This window comes from Muntiacus reevesi, chromosome 5 (genome assembly GCF_963930625.1).
Source record: "Muntiacus reevesi chromosome 5, mMunRee1.1, whole genome shotgun sequence".
In the NCBI taxonomy this organism is placed as follows: Eukaryota; Metazoa; Chordata; class Mammalia; order Artiodactyla; family Cervidae; genus Muntiacus; species Muntiacus reevesi.
Window position 1 is genome coordinate 52,795,092 of NC_089253.1, and position 20,138 is coordinate 52,815,229.

General features: G+C 48.1%; 1 protein-coding gene across 1 annotated transcript; it reads right to left on the minus strand.

The window, feature by feature from the left end:
- Positions 1–7,262: 7,262 nt before the first annotated feature.
- On the minus strand, positions 7,263–13,057 carry AVPR1B (arginine vasopressin receptor 1B). Its single transcript, XM_065937113.1, has 2 exons — positions 12,115–13,057; positions 7,263–7,591 (listed from the first exon to the last, which is right to left on the minus strand). The coding sequence occupies exons 1-2, from the start codon at positions 13,055–13,057 to the stop codon at positions 7,263–7,265; spliced, it is 1,272 nt and encodes a 423-aa protein (XP_065793185.1).
- Positions 13,058–20,138: the final 7,081 nt, after the last annotated feature.

Below are 20,138 nucleotides of genomic sequence, written 5' to 3' on the forward strand. Positions count from 1 at the left end.
CTGCCTTCTGCTTTCTCCCAGAGTAGGCCCTGTGAGTTGGGAGGATCATACAGAAAAGTAAGACTTTAGCATCTAAATGAGGTTAGGTGGTGCATGACCTAGTTGTGGAGACAGGCAAGAACATGTATACAACAATACATGACAAAGGAGAATTAATACAGAGCAACGAAACGAGAGCTCATCGATGATTAGATTGGGGATAAGAATGTTAAGATCAGGTGGACCTAATCAGAAAAAGTAACTAGAGAGAGATGGTTTCTGACCTCAGTTTAGAAAAAAAAAAAGGGTGGATGGGTGGAAGAAGAGGCAGAAGGAAAGGGAGCAGGCCTAACCCAGTGTAGGCAGGCACCCGATAAATTCTCCAGGGACTGGCCTGACCTGAACTGTGTGGAGAAATGTCTGAGTTCAGAAGCAGTGATAATACTGGGGAGCAGGAATTTGCTGTCAGAGGGAAGAGAGACAAGCATGCCACTGCCCACCTGATTAAGGGGTGTACAGTTTCTGGTACAATAAAGTCACTTTCTGCAGTCACATACATACACTTCGTCTGTATATCATCAGAACCTCCAGGGAAGAATTACACTGCCCCATTCTCGGTTCTTCTGTGAATAAGGATGGATAAAAATCTCTCCAAAACTATCTTATCACAAGGTACAGACAAACTGATTTGCTACTGGCAACCAGTAGAAGACTGATTACATGCCAGTGATGAACTGGGAATGCACACTAGACCAGACTAAATGTGACCTGTCTTCCATGAAGTTTTATTCTAAAGGAGCAAGCACCCACTGACCACCACGGAATTGCAGCAGAATTCTGTGAGGTCAACTATCTTATCGACCAGTAAGACCCACAGGGTGAAGAGGTATTTTATGCTCAGCACCTGTGGGGTATTTCCTCCTGGATCAGGACTGTTGCCCTGGCCCGGGGTGGGGGGGTGGGGTTCAAGGGGCCTTCTAACCCAAGACCCTGGCCTCTAAACCAAACATATAATGACTCCATCTTATTGGCTTTTTTTTTTTTCCTTAGAGGTCCCACTAGCTCCCTCATGCACTCACCCTTTCAGCAAGAATCTCTATATTCAGATCTTCAACCTGCAAAAGAAACCTCTTGTTCTTTGCCCCTCTTTGCTAAATACATCCTCTGTGAAACACGGGAGAAAGAAGCGCATGTAAGCTCCTGAGAGCATGTCAGCTCTCAGGAGAGCTGGGTCAAATGCGAGACCAAAGTTCTAGAACCTTAGGGAAAGTTAGTATGGCGTTAGAGCCGGGAAGACTCCCTGCAGGCCCCTGTGGGTCACTTCCTGCGTCATTCCCACTTTTAGCTCGACACTGCCACCGTGTGGTCCCAGGGCAAACCCCAGGTCACTTGTCTTCTTTCCACTTTAAGTGGGTGAGGGGCACCCGGAAGGTGGCTCACCACACCTCAACATTTCCCCTGGATCTGCTCAAAGCTATCACAATTTTATTTTAGCTCACATATCTCATTGTCATTGCCCGTAGGAAGCAAAGGTGACTGGAAATGTGCTGGTTATCAAGCAGTTTTATTGGCCAATTTCAACCACATCTTTGGGTTCTGCACTCAGGAGTTAGTTGTTATGGACTACACGGAGGCAATAGCTTCTCAATAGATAGGAATATCTATTTACATACAAAATGCAAAGTCATCTAGCAAATTACTGACATAGACCAAACAACATAGAAAAACATTCTGAGAAATGCCTGCAGTCCAGCAGTTAACCTCCTCCTGCCATGCTCAGCCCTGCCCACCCCACACTCCCCTGCCCACCTCCCCGACCTCTACCTCCACACAGGCTCACAGGACTGAAGTGCAGTAATTCACAGAGTCCACAGGACGGCATAAACAATTCACAAAGGTGCTCAGCCCGGGGACAGTACAGCTCAATTTTTCCTGGGGTGGGCTGTCAGAAATGAGATTGATCCAGAGAGCACCGAAGAACTGATGCTTTTGAATTGTGGTGCTGCAGAAAACTGTTGAGAGTTCTTTGGACTGCAAGGAGGTCAAACCTGTCAATCCTAAAGAAAGTCAATCCTGAATATTCATTGGAAGGACTGATGCTGAAGCTGAAACTCCAACACTTTGGCTACCTGACGCGAAGAGCCGACTCACTGGAAAAGACCTTGATGCTGGGAAAGATGGAGGGCAGGAGAAGGGGATGACAGAGGATGAGATGGTTGGATTGCACCACTGACTCAATGGCCATGAGTTTGAGCAAGCTCTGGGAGATGGTGAAGGACAGGGAAACCTGATGTGTTTCAGTCCATGGGATCACAAAGAGTCAGACATGACTTATAGACTTAAAAACAGAGAGCACGGGACCTCCTTCTTGCTTCCCATGGTGACCCACCTTCCTGGACCCTACCCAAGGCCCTACTGCTGTCTCCGAATGCTTAGGAGAGCTTCCTACACAGATTGCTGCTGCTGCTGCTACTAAGTCACTTCAGTCGTGTCTGACTCTGTATGACCCCATAGACGGCAGCCCACCAGGCTGCCCCGTCCCTGGGATTCTCCAGGCAAGAACACTGGAGTGGGTTGCCATTTCCTTCTCCAATGCATGAAAGTGAAAAGTGAAAGTGAAGTCGCTCAGTTGTGTCCGACTCTTTGCGATCCCATGGACTCCTCATGGATCCCATGGATCCTACCAGGCTCCTCCGTCCATGGGATTTTCAAGGCAAGGGTACTGGAGTGGGCATTATCAGAGAAATCCAAATCAAAACCACAATGAGGTACCATTACACGCCAGTCAGGATGGCTGCTATCCAAAAGTCTACAAGCAATAAATGCTGGAGAGGGTGTGGAGAAAAGGGAACCCTCTTACACTGTTGGTGGGAATGTAAACTAGTACAGCCACTATGGATAACAGTGTGGAGATTCCTTAAAAAACTAGAATTAGAACTGCCATATGATCCAGCAATACCACTTCTGGGCATAAACACTGAGGAAACCAGATCTGAAAGAGACACGTGCACCCCAATGTTCATCGCAGCACTGTTTATAATAGCCAGGACATGAAAGCAACCTAGATGCCCATCAGCAGATGAATGGATAAGGAAGCTGTGGTACATATACACCATGGAATATTACTCAGCCATTAAAAAGAATTCATTTGAATCAGTTCTAATGAGATGGATGAAACTGGAGCCCATTATACTGAGTGAAGTAAGCCAGAAAGATAAAGACCAATACAGCATACTAACGCATATATATGGAATTTAGAAAGATGGTAACGATAACCCTATATGCAAAACAGAAAAAGAGACACAGATATACAGAACAGAATTTTGGACTCTGTGGGAGAAGGCGAGGGTGGGATGTTTTGAGAGAACAGCATCAAAACATATATATTATCTAGGGTGAAACAATTCACCAGCCCAGGCTGGATGCATGAGACAAGTGCTCAGGCCTGGTGCACTGGGAAGACCCAGAGGAATCGGGTGGAAAGGGAGGTGGGAGGGGGGATTGGGATGGGGGATCAGGATGGGGAATACATGTAAAACCATGGCTGATTCATGTCAATGTATGGCAAAAACCACTACAATATTGCAAAGTAATTAGCCTCCAACTAATAAAAATAAATGGAAAAAAAAAAAAAAGAGTACTGGAGTGGGTTGCCATTTCCTTCTCCAAACACACAGACTGCAAAAGACATCAATCATAGATCCAGACATCATCCTGCCATTTCCTTCGGGAGGCTCCTAGAATAGATTCCTGAGGCCCCCAGCCTGGTGTCCAGCTGTTCCCCACTGACCTCGGCACAGAACAGCACCAGGTTTCTGGAAAAGATCAAGTGCAGCCTTTCCATGGGAGAAAGAGTGAGGGTCCCAAGCCACCATCACAAGTAAACCCCCCTTGTGTAAAGGAAAGCTGGAAATATAATAGTGGGATTATTTGCTACTCCTTGTTATAGAAGGACTTCCCTGGTGGCTCAGATGGTAAAGTGTCTGCCTACAATGTGGGAGACCCAAGTTCGATCCCTGGGTCAGGAAGATCCCCTGGAGAAGGAAATGGCAACCTACTCCAGTACTCTTGCTTGGAAAATCCCATGGATGGAGGAATCTGGTTGGCTACAGTCCATGGGGTCGCAAAGAGTTGGACACGACAGAGCGACTTCACAAGCAAGCAAGCAAGCTACAGAAAGCGCAGAGTGGGCGTGGGAGGGGCCCTGGCCAACTTTGATTCCAGGTCTCTTCTCTCCTCTCTACTGTAGAGTCTCTTGGGCCCAGTGCCCTGGAAGCCACACAAGGGATGTGATCCAGAGCCAGGCCACCACCCTCTCTGGCATCAGTAGAATGCTGTACAGTCTACAGCCTCGAAAATGCTTCCCACAAGGCAGATGTTGTTACTTCTATTTAACAAATGAGGTGCTGCTTGCTCAGAGAGATTAGATAACTTGCCCAAGTTCATACAGGTAGAAAAGAGGTGAGATCGGGACTCAAAACCAGGTTTGGGTTACAAGGCCAGTATCCCTTCTACCTCCCAGTTGTGGTGATGAGCAAAGATTTACTTAATATCTACTGTGGCACTAGGGTCAGAAGCTGTGGTCTGAGGTGAGGATGGCTTATGTGAACAGAGGGAGGAGCAACTTCAAAAGCTCAGGCTGGCGTGTGAGGTTCATAAGCCAAGCTCCACAGGACAGACGGACTGGGAAGAAGCAGCTGGATGTCAAGGGCTGCAGTGAAGAGAGAGAGTGGGTTCGCACATCTTCCCTGAGCCTTGATCCCATCAGGGCCTGCATCCCAGTTTCCAGCTCTTTAGTGCTGAAAGGCTGGGATGCTTTGCTCACTCATGACACTCAGCTTAGTTCTTGTCTCTTAAGGAGACCTAAGGAGACTTCTTAGAGCTAAGAGACCTCTTAAAGAAGTGTATCCCCAAAGCCACGGTCACCCCTCAAAGCTTCCCTAGGAGTGGAGGGCAGAGAGTAACACTATTCCCTATTGCTGCTCTCAGGAGCTCTTAATTAGATTAGCAATCCCTACAGTAGTATAGCTTCATGGGTTTAGAAGTTCATGGGTTTACATACTGCCTACATACCCACAGACCTATTTGACCCTCATACGAAGAGAGCTTCCTTGGTAGCTCAGCTGGTAAAGAATCTTCCTGCAGTGCAGGAGACCCCAGTTCGATCCCTGGGTCGGGAAGTTCCCCTGGAGAAGGGATAGGCTACCCACTCCAGTATTCTTGGGCTTCCCTGGTGGCTCAGATGGTAAAGAATCTTCCTGCAATGTGGGAGACCTGGGTTCAATCCCAGGGTTGAGAAGATCCCTTGGAGGAGGGCACAGTAACCCACTCCAGCATTCTTGCAGAGGAGCCTGGTGGGCTACAGTCCATGGGGTTGCAAAGAGTCAGACACGACTGAGTAACTAAACACAGTGAAGAGAGCAAGGTCACTGGCGGCATCATGGTGGTAGAACCAGGGCCTGACTTCAGCTATGCTCCTTCCACCACCAAGACCATTACTTGGATTAAAACCAGAATCATGGAGGGGAGGTTATTCCGAGGTAAAAATGCCACTGGAGATAATGAGGAGCAGGACAAAATCCCAGCTTCCACCTTCCAGGCTCTCTTGGCATTAGCATCATGTAACTGCTGGCAACTGACACTTTTGAACTGTGGGGTTGGAGAAGACTCTTGAGAGTCCCTTGGACTGCAACCAGCCCATCCTAAAGGAGATCAGTCCTGAATATTCATTGTAAGGACTGATGCTGAAGCTGAAGCTCCAATACTTTGGCAACGTGATGCAAATAACTGACTCTTTTGAAAAGATCCTGATGCTGGGAAAGATCGAAGGCAGGAGAAGGGAACGACAGAGGATGAGATGGTTGGATGGCATCACTGACTCAATGAACATGAGTTTGCGCAAGCTCCAGCAGTTGGTAATGGACAGGGAGGCTAGCGTGCTGCAGTCCATGAGGTCGTAAAGAGTCAGATACGACTGAGTGACTGAGCTGAACAGCTGGCAAAGGTGGACAGTACGGCCGTGGCAGGACCCACAGTCACCAGAATTGAGTCAAATAGCATAAATGTCACTATCGTGAAAATGCAACAATTCTTCTAGAGCCTGTAGGTTAGGAAGTCCTTAGACAGCTCTTCTCCAGTCTTGCAAGTCATGAAAGGTTTGAGCTGGGAAAAGACCTTGGAGATCATCTCTATTCTGAAGGCAAGGAGCTGAGGTCCAGAGAGGGAGGTAAGTTCCCAAGTCGTACAGATACCACCAGGCGGAGCCAGGTTTCCCATCCTGGGCTCCTGACTTGATTGTGGCAAGCATGTGATTTGTGTGGAAGCTCTGAAGAGCCTCAAACAAATCCAGAGCCACGACTAAGTCACACTTTCTCAAAGGATGTCCCCTCCATGCAGCCCAAGAGGCAGGAGCCACGTGGATCCCGTGAAGGGAGAGGGGTGTGCGACCAATCCCTGCTGCTTCCAAGACTTCCTCCCACTCAGAATTTGGGGACCATTTTCATCTCCTCTCCTCACTCATTCTTCCCACACTCAGCCCAGGGGGCCATCCCACTGTGAATATGCAGTACTTTGCCTCGTCACCCATCCTAACCGTAAATGAGGGTGTTTGGGAGAAGAAAAGCAGCATTTGCAAGTGCTGTGCTAACCCTCATCCCCTTCAGTAGACGGGTGAGTAAAGGAGGCGACGCCCCCACACCCATTCACTTCTCTTCATTATGCACGCCTCTCTCTACCAACGCCCCCTCCCACACACCCATCTCAGGATTCAAATAGGGTCTGCCTTGCAGTCATTCACTCCTTCCCTCTCCTGGCTGAACTGGGACGCACCAGTCAGATTAGGCTGGGACAAACAGGATAAGATACCAGCCTTTGAATCCCTGCTGCCTGTGGACCCCTAGGCAGGACAGCCCAGATCTGCAGCACCACATCTATCACACACGTGGTCCCCAGGCCGCTGGGAATACGGCAGGATCAAGGAAGCAAACAGCTGAGTCTCCCTGTCTCCCAGCACGTGCGGTTGGCGGGGCAGCTATGACACCAAAGATAGGAGTGGCCTTTCTGGCCTCCTCATCCTGCCTCAAGCCGAGTCAAAGGGCATAAATGTCATTGTCATGAAAATCCAACAATTCTTCTAGAGCCCATTGGTTAGGGTGTCCTTAGAGAACGCTTCTCCAATCTTGCAAAGTCATGAAAGGTTCTAACTGAAAAAGACCATGGAGAGCCTCAGGCTGGGCATTGCTGAGATGGGCAGAGATCCTCCGCCAGACTCTGGGGAGTGCTCCCTAAAGGACACTGGTCTCAGTTGCAGCATCGACATCCATCTGCTCTGCGCCCCGCAGGCAGTCTTTGGGCCCTGGCCTCCTGCTGAGTCCGGGGCTGAGGCCGCGGGCAGGCGGGCCACTGGAGCGGGTCAGCAGGGTGGCGTGGCGGCTGGACAGACTGCCGTTGGAGAGCCGCCTGCCCATCCCGGGCCTGGCGCCTCCGCAGCAGGCCAGACGGTGCAGGGCATGCAGACACAGGTGACTGTTGAAGCCCATGTAGATCCAGGGGTTGCAGCAGCTGCTGAGGTTGCCCAAAAGCATGGAGATGGTGAAAGCCACATTGGTCGAATCTGCCGGGGGAGAAGCACAAGGATTTCAGAGCTGGAAGGGACCTGGGAGAGAGTCTTGCTCCCTACAGAACAGAGGAGGAAGCTGAATCCCAAGGAGGACCACAAGGGGTTCTATAATCAGAAAGGATCACGGCTGGGACTCAAACCTGGGACTCCTGACTCCAGGGTTTTGCCTCACTGGTTTATTCATGCATCTTGTGCCACAGGGTGATGACAGGAGCTGAGGCTCGCTCTCAGCTGACTTTGGAGACACAGATAGAGTCAGCCCGAATCGGATCTTTGCTCTGAATCTTGAATTGTGAATCCCCTAACAGATGCTGAGCATGGGGGAGGCAATTTCTATAAAACCTGCAGGAAAAATAACCATGATTCTAGCCAAGTTCAGGCACACCTGCGTTCCCACTCATGTCATAGATACGGGTACACACTGCCTTCTGAGTGCTGTGTTCCTTGACCCCTGAGGGTCTGTCCCAGTCACTCAGTTATTGTCCGTGTGAGTACCGACTGTTCCAGGCCCGTGCTGGGGACCTGGGAGGCAGCCAGTGGAGCCTGACAGCCCTACAGGTCCCATGACGCCACCTCCAACTGTGCAGCTTCCAGGTACAGGGTGTCCCTGCATCTCATTCCCGGCCAGTACTTGTTCTCTGTCGTCAGAAATGACATCCAGAGAATGTCCCTTCTGCAGGGAAAGCTAATTTCTCTCCTGCACAGTCAAAATGCGAGCCTTCAAAGACTCTGATAAGATTCCTTCCAGATACAATACTCTTTCTGAAAACTAAATGAAACTTCTCGCGCCATCAGGAAAGCTGCTGGGATGGGCCCCAGCCTTCTGCCAGATGCACCATGGCTAAGCTATGGCGTGGGTTTTGTACACTGAGTTGCCCAGCTCTTTAGTGGAGGCTGTAGAATCCCTGAGTGCCATGTCAGAGCTGGAAGGAATTAAGGGTTATGGCACAGACTTGAACCTAGGTCTTCCCTCTTTCAAGCAGCAATTCTGCACCCTGCCACCATTTCAACCAGTGAACTCAAAGGCAAAGCTCAAGTGCCTGCTCTGTAAAGTGCCATGAAAGCTCCCAATACGCTGGTTCCTTGGGTGCTCTCCAGTGTGGAAGCCCAGGAGAAGGGGAGATACAGGTCAGGATGTCAGAGAGAAGGCATGAATCACAGAACTGGGAAGCACAGAGCCGCACAGAAGCGAGAGCAAGGAGGGAGCAAGGGGGGACCAGCTTCAGCAACACAACCTCAGCAACACAGGCTCCTGAAGCATGAAGGCTTCTGGCCTGCGCCCCAGTTAATCTAATACCCAGGGGCTGCAGAACTTTTGGGAAGTTGATTTGGCTAAGGGGTGGTATTCATCCCATCTGCTCCATCAATATATGTATAGTGCCTAGACTAGGCCAGAGACTGAGGGTTTCCACAGGTTTCTTCACTTGGGAAGTTCCAGGAAGCCAGGAGCCAGGCCCAGGGAGGGACTCGAGATGCACCTGGAGCCCTGGAATCTTTGGAGGCTGCAGCTCAGTCCTGGAGGGCAGACCTGCTACGAGTCACGGGCAGCTGCTGCCTCGCGGCCTAGCAGAAGCTCCACTGACGGTAAGGAGCAGGGGCAAGGGCGAGGAGACAGCTTCCTGCCAAAGACTCGGGGACAAGCGGCCAGGAGGCCAGCATGTCGTGGAGGGAAACTGGGTGTACTGGAAAGTAAGTTTAAAGTAATGAATGTCTGCTCAACTCAGAGTCCCCGAAGGGCTTCCGGTTTTCTGAGGGACACTTGGTTCCTGTAATGCTTACTCGGAGGGGCCCTTGATAAGTGATATGTCACTGTATGTATGGGTCTGAGGGACAGGTTGATAACGGTGGTGACTACAGGAGGCAAGCTAGAAAGCTTCTTGTAGGTTCCTTGATAAAGGGCCTTCTCATCCCTGGTGCCCTCAGCTCAGCTATGATTGTTGGGAATAAGACAACAATAAAAGTTTGAATAAAGTTTGGCCTAGAAAGACTCTGATTCAATTCTTAGCTCCATCTCTTACTAGAAGTGGCAATTTGGACCAGTTATTTCACCTCTCTAAAGTTCAGGTTACTTTGATGTCAAGGGGAGAAGGTCACCCCTAAGTAGCACAAGGCCTAAATATGCTTGGCACATAGAAAGCCTCCTTCCTTCTATTCTGTGCTTGACTAGGGGTAGGGGTGGGGGTCCCTAGAGCAGGTTAGGGGTAATATGCTCATTGCTTAAAGGTTAATTTTATAAATAGCCTCTGGTCCACACTTGTGTGTGAAAGGTGGTTAAGAAGGGATACAATGGGACTGTTATACTTCAGTATTGCTGAACTCTCCCTTTTTTTTTTTAGCTTTTAAAAAAATTATTTTTAATTGAAGGATAATTGCTTTACAATATTGTGTTGGTTTCTGCCATACATCAACATGAATCCCGCTGAACTCTCTTGCAGAGTTGCGTTAATGTCATGAACAACCTTCCCCTTACTTGATCTTTGCAGAAAAGCAAAGTGTTTGGCTTGAGCGTGCCCTAGGATGAGCAGATTGAGATTAGAAACAATAGCACAGGGGAGGGGGATCACTCTAAGAGCTGGTAGGAGGTGGTAGTCTGGGTCTGCTGGTCAGTGAATCCTCAGGAAACTTCCAGAGAAGACAGGGCGTCCCTGGGGCAGTCACGTGCTGCACCCACCACATACCCCAAGCTGTGCATAAAGTGTCCACTGTACCACGGAGCACACAGTCACCCTGCCAGGTGACTGCACACGTGTCCCCAGCCGCCTCTTCCTAGGGGGGCAGGAACAGATGTCTTTGAATACCACTCTCCAGCATTTTAGGACTTTCCCGGTGGCTCAAAAGGTAAAGCGTCTGCCTACAATGTGGGAGACCCAGGTTTGATCCCTGGGTCAGGAAAATCCTCTGGAGAAGGAAATGGCAACCCAATCCAGTATTCTCGCCTGGAAAATCCTATGGACAGAGGAGCCTGGTAGGCTCCAGTCCATGGGGTCGCAAAGAGTCAGATACGACTGAGAGACTAAACTTTCAAACTTTTTCTCCAGCATTTTGGCTGCCCAGAAACAGCATTTACCTTTCTCAGGACAAGCTCATCCCCAAATGGCCTGACCAGTTGGCAGTATCTGAAACTTAGAAGGCTGCCATCTATCTCACTCCAAAAAATGACCCCAATCAGGGCCCCCACATCCCAACTGGAACACAGTCCTCTTGGAAGGTCCCATTTTGTTTTTCACGTAGGAGGAAGGCCCTTCTCTTCATCACTTCCACAGCTATCATTTGGAAAGTGGGGGCATGGAGTTGAGAAAAGAAACAAGGAAATTCCAGGCCTAGGTTCTATTCACCACTTCGCCACTTCCTAGCTGTGTGTCCTTGGGCAGGTCAGGTTTCCTCTCTGAGCCTCGGCTTTCTCATTAAAAAACAAAAGGGTTGAACTTGGAATTTCAGGGTTGTGCCCCAGGGCTAATTGATTGTAAATGGCTGTTGAAAAGGGGTTCAAAGTCTTGTTCAGGTGCAGGGGGGAGAGTGCTGAGAGACACGCTTCATGGGCCACAAACTTCCATCTGGACCAAATCATTTGAAAAATCCCTTTCAAACAGTCTAGCAAACTGTCAGTTGCTTGGCCAAATCTACTCACAGTTATATCTTCACTAGGGTCAAATAATATTTTCAAATGCTTAAATTAGTTGCCAAAATTGTAAAATATGGAAATTTCACATTAAAGATACTCACATGGCACGTTTTGACTGGATGGGAGTTACAGCTGTCCCTTTTCATGCCGGGGCAGGCACCGTCTTCATTACTTCACCCACTTGTTACCTGCCTGACCCTAGCAGCCACTACGCTGTGCTGCTGTGCTAAGTCGCTTCAGTCGTGTCCGACTCTGTACCACCCTGTGGACTGTAGCCCCCAGGCTCCTCTGTCCATGGGATTCTCCAGGCCAGAATACTGGAGCGGGTTGCCATGCCCTTCTCCAGGGTATCTTCCCGACCCGGGGATCAAACCCACGTCTCTTAAGTCTCCTGCAATGGCAGACGGGTTCTTTACCACTAGCGCCACTGGGAAGGAGGCTCAGATGGTAAAGACTCTGCCTGCAATTCGGGAGACCAAGGTTCAATCCCTAGGTCAGGAAGACTCCCTGGAGAAGGAAATGGCAACCCACTACAGTATTCTGGCCTGGAGAATCCCAAGGACAGAGCAGCCTGGTGGGCTCTAGTCCATGGGGTCACAAAGAGTCAGACATGACTGAGTAACACGCACATAATACTAAATGAGAAAAAAAAAATACTAAATGAGATCTTCAAATGGCTTCAAAAGGATTGATATAAACCATTCAAAATGAATGCATACTAGAACTGTCCCTTTTCACTCCGGGACAGGCACCATCTTTAACTGCTTCACCCATTTGTTACCTGTCTGGCCCCAGGAGCCACTGTGACCGTGTCCTAACACCCTCCTTCTCTCTTCTCTGCATTTTTCCGCCTCATGCTCCCGCCTCTACCTTCCCAACCAGACCACACACTTGCCTTCATTGGGGGCATTCTCATCCCACACAGACCACATCTGGACGCTGAAGAAAGGCGCCCAGCAGGCGATATAGGCCAGCACAATGACCAAGGTCATCTTCACAGTTCGGATCTTGGCCCGTGAGATGGTGCTGACGCTGCTAACCCTGGACGGCAGGCCCCGTGTGGCTGCGACTGGGCCACGAGGAGCGGAGGGCCTGTTCCCCGTGCCCCAGCTCCCTCCTTCGGCCTGCCCAGCCTCCGTCTTGACTTTGAGGTTCTTGCAGATTTCGTGGCAGATGAGGCTGTAGCAGGCTGTGAGCATGATCACCGGCAGGATGAAGATGGCCAGGGTGGTCCAGGTGATGTAGGCCCGTGGCCCCCAAGGGAAGCGGAAGTCTGCCCAGCAGTCCAGCACTCCAGAGCCCTGGATCACCTCTCGTATGGAAAAAATGAAGACTTGAGGGAGGCTGAGGACAGCCGCCAGCAGCCAGGGGGCTGCGATGAGCGGGTTGGTGGACCGGCTGGGCTGCTGGAGGCTGCGCAGGGGGTGACAGACGGCCAGGTAGCGGTCCAGCGTCATGGCCAGCAGCATGTAGGTGGAAGCAAACATGCTCAGCACCTGCAGGTACTTGACGGCCCGGCAGAGCGGGTCGGGGCCCCGGAAGCGGTAGGTGATGTCCCACAGCAGCTGGGGCAGCACCTGGAAGAGCGCCACGCCCAGGTCGGTCAGGGCCAGGTGCAGCACGAACACCTGCATGCGGGAGCGCTTGCGGACTGGCCGACCCACCGTCAGCAGCACCGTCAGGTTGCCCCCCGTGGCCAGCACCAGGACGGTGGCCAGGACGCCGATCTCCACCTTGGCCAGCTCCTCATCCCGGCCCAGCCAGGGTGTGGTGGCGTTGGCGGCAGAGAGGGTGCTCCCCGGGCTCGGAGCAGCCGTCCGAGGAGGTCTGGAATCCATGGTGGAAGTTTGCTGCCAGAGAAGCAGGCGGGGAGGCAGGGATGGACGCAGAGTGTGAGCACAAGCAGAGAGGCCGGAGGAATGAGAGGGAGTGGGCAGGGGAGGTTAAAGATGGAAGAAAGGGGAAGGGTGGGATGACCAGGAGGAGGCTGAGACTGTGTGGCAGGAGTTACGAGGGCAGGGATAGAGAGGATGAGGAAGAGTGAGGTACGGAAGAAGATGCTGAGCCTAGAGAGCGGAGGGGGAACCCGGGAGCCAAGGAGTCAGGAAGGGGAGAATGGGCGAGGCTGTGCAAAGCGAGCCTTCTGGAAGGGTAAGAAGGCTGGGGGAGCTGGCACCACTCCCAAATGCACCTCAAATCCACTTTCTCCAAACTGTCCTGGAAGCGGAAAGCGGGTGCCCCTAAGCCTGTTTGCAGGAGCGCTCCTGGCCAGAGGAGTCGCTGGAAAACGCAGCTGAGCCCACACACCCCGGCTGGTTTTATGCTCGCATCGAGAGCAGCGGCCCCTGCGCGCCGGGTGGCTCCCGCTGGGAGGGCGGAGTGACACCCTTAAGCGACCAACCGCAGGGCCCAGAGAGGCTGGGGGGGAGGGGGGAGGGGGGCGGGGAGGAGGGACAGAGGGGCAGAGGGACCCCGGACAGGGAGCCAGAGGAGCGGAAGACGTGGCGAGCGCTCGCCGGCCGCCGGCCGGCGGGACCGTGGACAGACAGCCTCACCTTGGCTCGCGCCTGGAACCGTCGGACTGTCTCCCGAGACAGGTGCACGCCCAGGGGATGGGTGGTCGCCGCCCACCTACCGGGGACCCTGAGGCCGGCAGCGCTGGTGGGTCCCTGTCCCCCAGTTTGCCCCCCAGGGGTGGCCAGGTGGGCGAGGCAGGGCCCCAGACGGAGCCCTTGGCCGTCGGCGGTGACGTCTGACCGCAGGCTTGGGTGGAAACTTGGAGCCATAAAGGCGGAAAGAAAATAAAGGCGAGGCTGTGGGTGGAGAGGAGGCAGCGGCCCGGCGGGAGACAGTAGGGTGGGACGAGTCAGTCCTGGAGAACTGGGGTCCAGGGGAGGGCTTCGCCTCCAGGCTTTCCGGAGCCTTTCACCAGCGGTCACCTCAAGGCAGTTAACCACCCTGGGAGGTAGATAACTGAGGTGGTGGAAGTTACAGGACTCGCTCTAGAAAATCACAGAACTAGTGAAGCAGTGGAGGCAGGACTAGACCCAGAGGTTTTCCCAGAGCGGCCTTTACTAACATCTGTGAGAGGCACCGGTGCAAATAAAAATAAACCACCAGGACCCAGTGGAAGCTTACAGTGCAGTGGAGAAAGTGTAAGGAGCGGTGGTACTGGTTGTGGAATTCATTTTATTTTTAGTACATAGAGGAGGTGGATTACCAGGACTCCAGAGCAGAAGTTCCTTAGGAGTGACCACAGCATCCTTTACTACCCTCAGAAAAGCCAGGGCCAGAGGGCCGCTTGTCTTGCCTTTTAATCAAACCAGACCCCCCTGTGTAGTGTCAACCGTCCACCCATGTATCCAGTTAAGGTCCCTTCTTGACTCCCCTCCATCCTACACAGCCTGCACATTCATCTCCAGCTCATCCTTCACGGTTCAAACACACCATTCCTCACCTAAAATAGGTTAGCATCTTCCTTTTGTGCTGTGCAGCCCAAACCCTAACTTCGCACAGATTTTGTTCTTTGGGAATAATCTTTTTAAAGTCTCTCTGCTGGATCATTCCCATTTTCAAATAAACAAACTCTAGTGTTGTGCATTTCCAAAACATATACATAACCCACTCACCTCCAGTTATTACAATCTCTTCCCTTTGACAGCAAAACTCAAACTGTTTGTCTCCATCTTCTTACTCCCATTCATTTCTCGATGTATTCATTTAAAATTATATATCTTAAATACATGTTTAAAAAATACTACATTACATAAATGATATCAAACTATATGTACCATTCTGGAACTTGGCTTTTTAAATTCCACTTTATTTTTTACATCTGCCCATGGTAATACATAGATCTAGTTTATTCACTTTCTCATGCCCACTATTGAAGTATGTGAATATAATGCATTTTGTTTATTCATGATTTTAGATTATTTTCAGCTTTTTTAGCTATTTACTTTTTAATGCCACAATGAACATTCTTTATATATGTCTCCTTGTGTCCATGTGTGAGAATTTCTCTCAGGTGTACATACAGATGTATATGCTCGATGTATTATTGGACCACACAATGTATGAATTTTCAATTAGATAGATCCATATCTTAAATTTTGTCTCTAAATGTGTTGTGCTGATTTAGTCTCCCACCAGTTGCATTTGAGTTTTCCATCATTGTCACAGACTTCTTAATTTTCACCAATTTGATAGATATGAAATAGCATCCATGTTACTTTTATTTTCTATTTCTCTGACTATTAATTATTTTTAGTATCTTGCCGTGTGTTTATTTGTTGTTTGGGCTTTTGTGAGTTGTTTATATCCTCTGCACAATTTTTGATTAGATGGTTTTTCTTATCAGTTTGTAGGAAATCTCTATATGTTCTGATAGGAATCTTTTCTGTATTCTGATACATTGCATATCTTCTCTAATCTGTCACTTATCTTTTATTTATGGGATCATTTCTTACAAAGAAAGTTTAAATTTTCATGAAATCAATATTTTCTTTTGTCATTTCTGCTTTTTGTGACTTGTGTTCCCTATCTCAAGAACAGAGAGGTCCCGTATTTTTTTCTAACCCATTTAACATTTGGTTTTCATTTTCTAGGTCTTAATCCATTTAGAATTTATTTTGTATATGTGTGAGAGAAGAATCAACTTCACTTTTTTCCCATGTGACAAATCAATTCTCAGTTTATTGAGTACTCCATTCCCACTGTCACCTGTATAATAAATTAAGTTTCAGAATCTGTATATGGTGCTATTTCTGGGGTCTCTGGTCTGTTCCATTGTTTTATTTTTTTATCCCTGTTCTTTCACTGTTTTATGTTCTAAAGCTTTATAATAAACTTCAATATATGGGAAAAAAGCCATCAAGCCTCTCTCTTGTTCTTATTTTCAAACCATTTTGGAAATTGTGAGGTTAGGTATCAGTTTGTCTAGTTCCACAAAAATTCCTGTTGAGTTTTCATTTGAAAGCATTCAATTTAGAGAATATTTGGGGGGAGAATTGGCATATTTATAATTTTATTCAGATATATTTCATGTCCTCCAATAATATTTAATAATTTTCTTCATAAATGTCTTCCCACAGAGGAGCCTGGTGGGTTACAGTTCATGGGACCACAAAGAGTCGGACATGACCAAGCAACTGAACAGCAAGCACTTTTTCACAGGTTTCCTCCCATGTACCTAGTAATTTCTGTTGCCACATTACATAGAATTTTGTTCTATCATATTTTCTAAAAACTATTATTTGTTGATTATTGCCTGTATTTGGGAGTAATATTGATTTTATAACTTGCTCTTAAATTTAGCAATTTGCTGCACGCTCATATTAGTAAATTACTTTGGACTATCTATGCTTATAATGTTCTCTGTAAAGAGCAATCACTTTTTGTCTTTCATTCCAATTCTATTTAGCTCTTATTTCTTTTCCTTGTCTTAGTGTAATAGCTAAGAGTCCACTACAATGTTGAATAGCAGGCACCATTGATTTCTGACTTTAGTGAAAATGCTTCTAAAGTTTCACCATTAAATATCGTACTTATGGTAGATTCTCTTCACTTTGTAATTTTTAAAATATACTCATTTTCTACATGCACATAGTTTAAAGATTTTATTTTCTTGGGCTCCAAAATCACTGAGGACAGTGGCTGCAGCCATGAAATAAAAAGATGTTTGCTCCTTGGAAGAAAAGCTATGAAAGATCTAGACAGCATATTAAAAAGCAGAGACATTACTTTGCCAACAAAGGTCTATCTAGTCAAAGCTATGGTTTTTTCAGTAGTCACATATGGATGTAAGAGTTGGATCATAAAGAAGACTGAGTGCTGAGGAATTGATACTTTCAATTGTGGTGTTGGAGAAGACTCTTGAGAGTCCCTTGGACAGCAATGAGATCAAACCAGTCAATCCTAAAGGAAATCAATTCTGAGTATTCATTGGAAGGGCTGATGCTGAAGTTGAAGCTCCAATACTTTGGACACCTCATGTGAAGAGCCAACTCATTGGAAAAGACCCTGATTCTGGGAAAGATTGAAAGGCAAAATGAGAAGGGGGTAGCAGAGGATGAGATGGTTAGATAGCATCACTGACTCAATTGGACATGCATCAGAGCAAACTCTGGGAGATAGAGGATAGAGGAGCCTGCAGCACTGTAGTTCATGGGGTTGCAAAGAGTAGGACGTGACTTAGTGACTGACAGCAACAATTGCCCTCCTCCTCCTGGAGGAGGACATGGCAACCCACTCCAGTATTCTTGCCTGGAGAATCCCCGTGGACAGAGGAGCCTGGCGGGCTGCAGTCCTTGGGTTCTCAAAGAGTCAGACACGACTGGGCAACTAAGCTCAGCCATTTTCCCAATAGAAAAATGGAAATAGTGAGTCTCCATCTGAGGCTGACTGTATGAACTGAAACCTGAATCTGTAAGGACTAACAAAGATTCGTTAAGTCTCTCACTCAAAATATTTAAAAATTTAAGAAAGGTTCATCCTCAAATGATTTAATCTAACCCTTATGGCAGAAAGTGAAGAAGAAATAAAGAGCCTCTTGATGAAAGTGAAGGAGGAGAGTGAAAAATTTGGCTTAAAGCTCAACATTCAGAAAACTAAGATCATGGCATCCAGTCCCATCACTTCAGGGCAAATAGATGGGGAAACAGTGGAAACAGTGACTGACTTTATTTTTCTGGGCTCCAACATCACTGCAGATGGTGATTGCAGCCATGAAATTAAAAGATGCTTACTCCTTGGAAGGAAAGTTATGACCAACCTAGAAAGCATATTAAAAAGCAGAGACATTACTTTGTCAACAAAGGTCCGTCTAGTCAAGGCTATGGTTTTTCCAGTGGTCATATATGGATGTGAGAGTTGGATAATAAAGAAAGTTGAACGCTGAAGAATTGATGCTCTTGAACTGTGGTGTTGGAGAAGACTCTTGAGAGTCCCTTGGACTGCAAGGAGATCCAATCAGTCCATCCTAAAGGAGATCAGTCCTGGGTGTTCATTGGAAGGACTGATGCTGAAGCTGAAACTCCGACACTCTGGCCACCTGATGTGAAGAGCTGACTCATTGGAAAATACCCTGATGCTGGGAAAGATTAAGGGCGAGAGGAGAAGGTAACGACAGAGGATAAGATGATTGGATGGTATCACTGACTCAATGGACATGGATTTGGGTGAACTCCGGGAGTTGGTGATGGACAGGGAGGCCTTGCGTGCTGTGGTTTATGGGGTCACAAAGAGTCGGACCCGACTGAGCGACTGAACTGAACTGAACTGAACTGAACTTACAAAAGGATTTGCTTTCATGGATTTGAATGTTGGCTACTACGTTATAACTAATAGACTAAGATGCAGAGAAATCACAATTGAAATTCTTAGATGCCACTTCAATTAAAGAAGAAAGAAGTGTTCTGTTTTCATATGTTCAACTTGAATATAATACTTTCAGAAACAGACATACAATGAAAAATAAAATTTATTTGTATATTTATCAATAACTCTTCTCTTAATAATCTTTCATTTTGGCCAGGAGGGTGAACTCCAAATTCTTCCCACATTATTATTGGCCAGTGAAGAATGGAGAATGTGTGTTCCTCTTGTATCACACCATGACCTGGGCAGAAGAAAGTAGATAAGTGTATTTTCCTCCTTAGCCTCTGGGTGCCTGGCATACAGAGACTTCTTCTTGGTTGAGACTCAGAATGCTCTTAGCATGTTGAGTTACTTGCCAGAGCTGGCACTTCAGAGAGATGCTTGGTTCCTTGTCTTCACACTCATCATCCACCAGACGCTGGCCTTTCTGCTTCCCTGGGTAACCCTTGATTCACTGTCCCATAAGTGCCTAGATGGAGTAAGCGGTCTGGGAAAGAAGGGCATGATGGGGACTAATGGACCTTTTATAGCCTTGTTGTCGCCACTGTCTCCTGTCAAGTTGGTTTAACCCTGAGACTGATGGAAAGTCAATGGGTAAAATAAATTGGTATAGAGAATGGGAGAGGCATCTGAACCGGTGCTGAACTCAAGGACTCTCCAAAAGCCTCCAGTTCCTCTCACCACAAAGCATCTTGAAAAGTCCTAGAATGTAGGAGTTGAAAGGGACTTATACCTTGGTTCAGATCAAGAGACTTAGGAGTGATGGAAAGGAACTCAGAGACCACCAAATCCCCTTCTCTCCTTATCCAGAAGTAAGTCCAGCCTGAAAGCCGAAGACACGAGTGAGGTTTTCAATATCACATGGATATCGAAAGTGAGAGCCTGGCCAAGTCTGTCCTGTGCTCTTTGCTGCATCACTCCCTCAGGATAGTGATTCTCCACCTTGACTGTACAATGCGACCTCCTGAACAAACTGTAAAATGCTGAGGCCTCACCCACAGACGGAGAAGGAAATGTCAACCCACTCCAGTGTTCTTGCCTGGAGAATCCCAGGGATGGCGGAGCCTGGTGGGCTTCCGTCTATGGGGTCACACAGAGTCGGACACAACTGAAGCGACTTAGCAGCAGCGGCAGCAGCACCCACAGAAATTCTCTCTGGATCCACTGCTGAAGGGCAAACATTTTAGCGCTGAAGCTGATAAAACACTGCTTGACCCATACTGGAAGGCCAGTAAGTTTTTGTTGAATTCAGAATTTAATGAGCACAAACAAGTAAATGGATTATCCCCAGCAGGTAAGGTTTTATTTTCTTCCTCAACTTTATTGTAGACATTTTAAAATATTCACAGAAGTAGAGAGACTACTGTAATTATGTTTATAGTATATAATTTACCTTTAGAGGTTTTCTGAAGAGTAGATTGGAGCAGTGACTAATGCTGCTGAGAATTCTGACACCCCCACGGGGCAATGTTGAATTACCTGTATGCAGTATGTTTGGGAACCTCAGACCACATGCCCCTGAATATGTGGCTGTGAGAGATG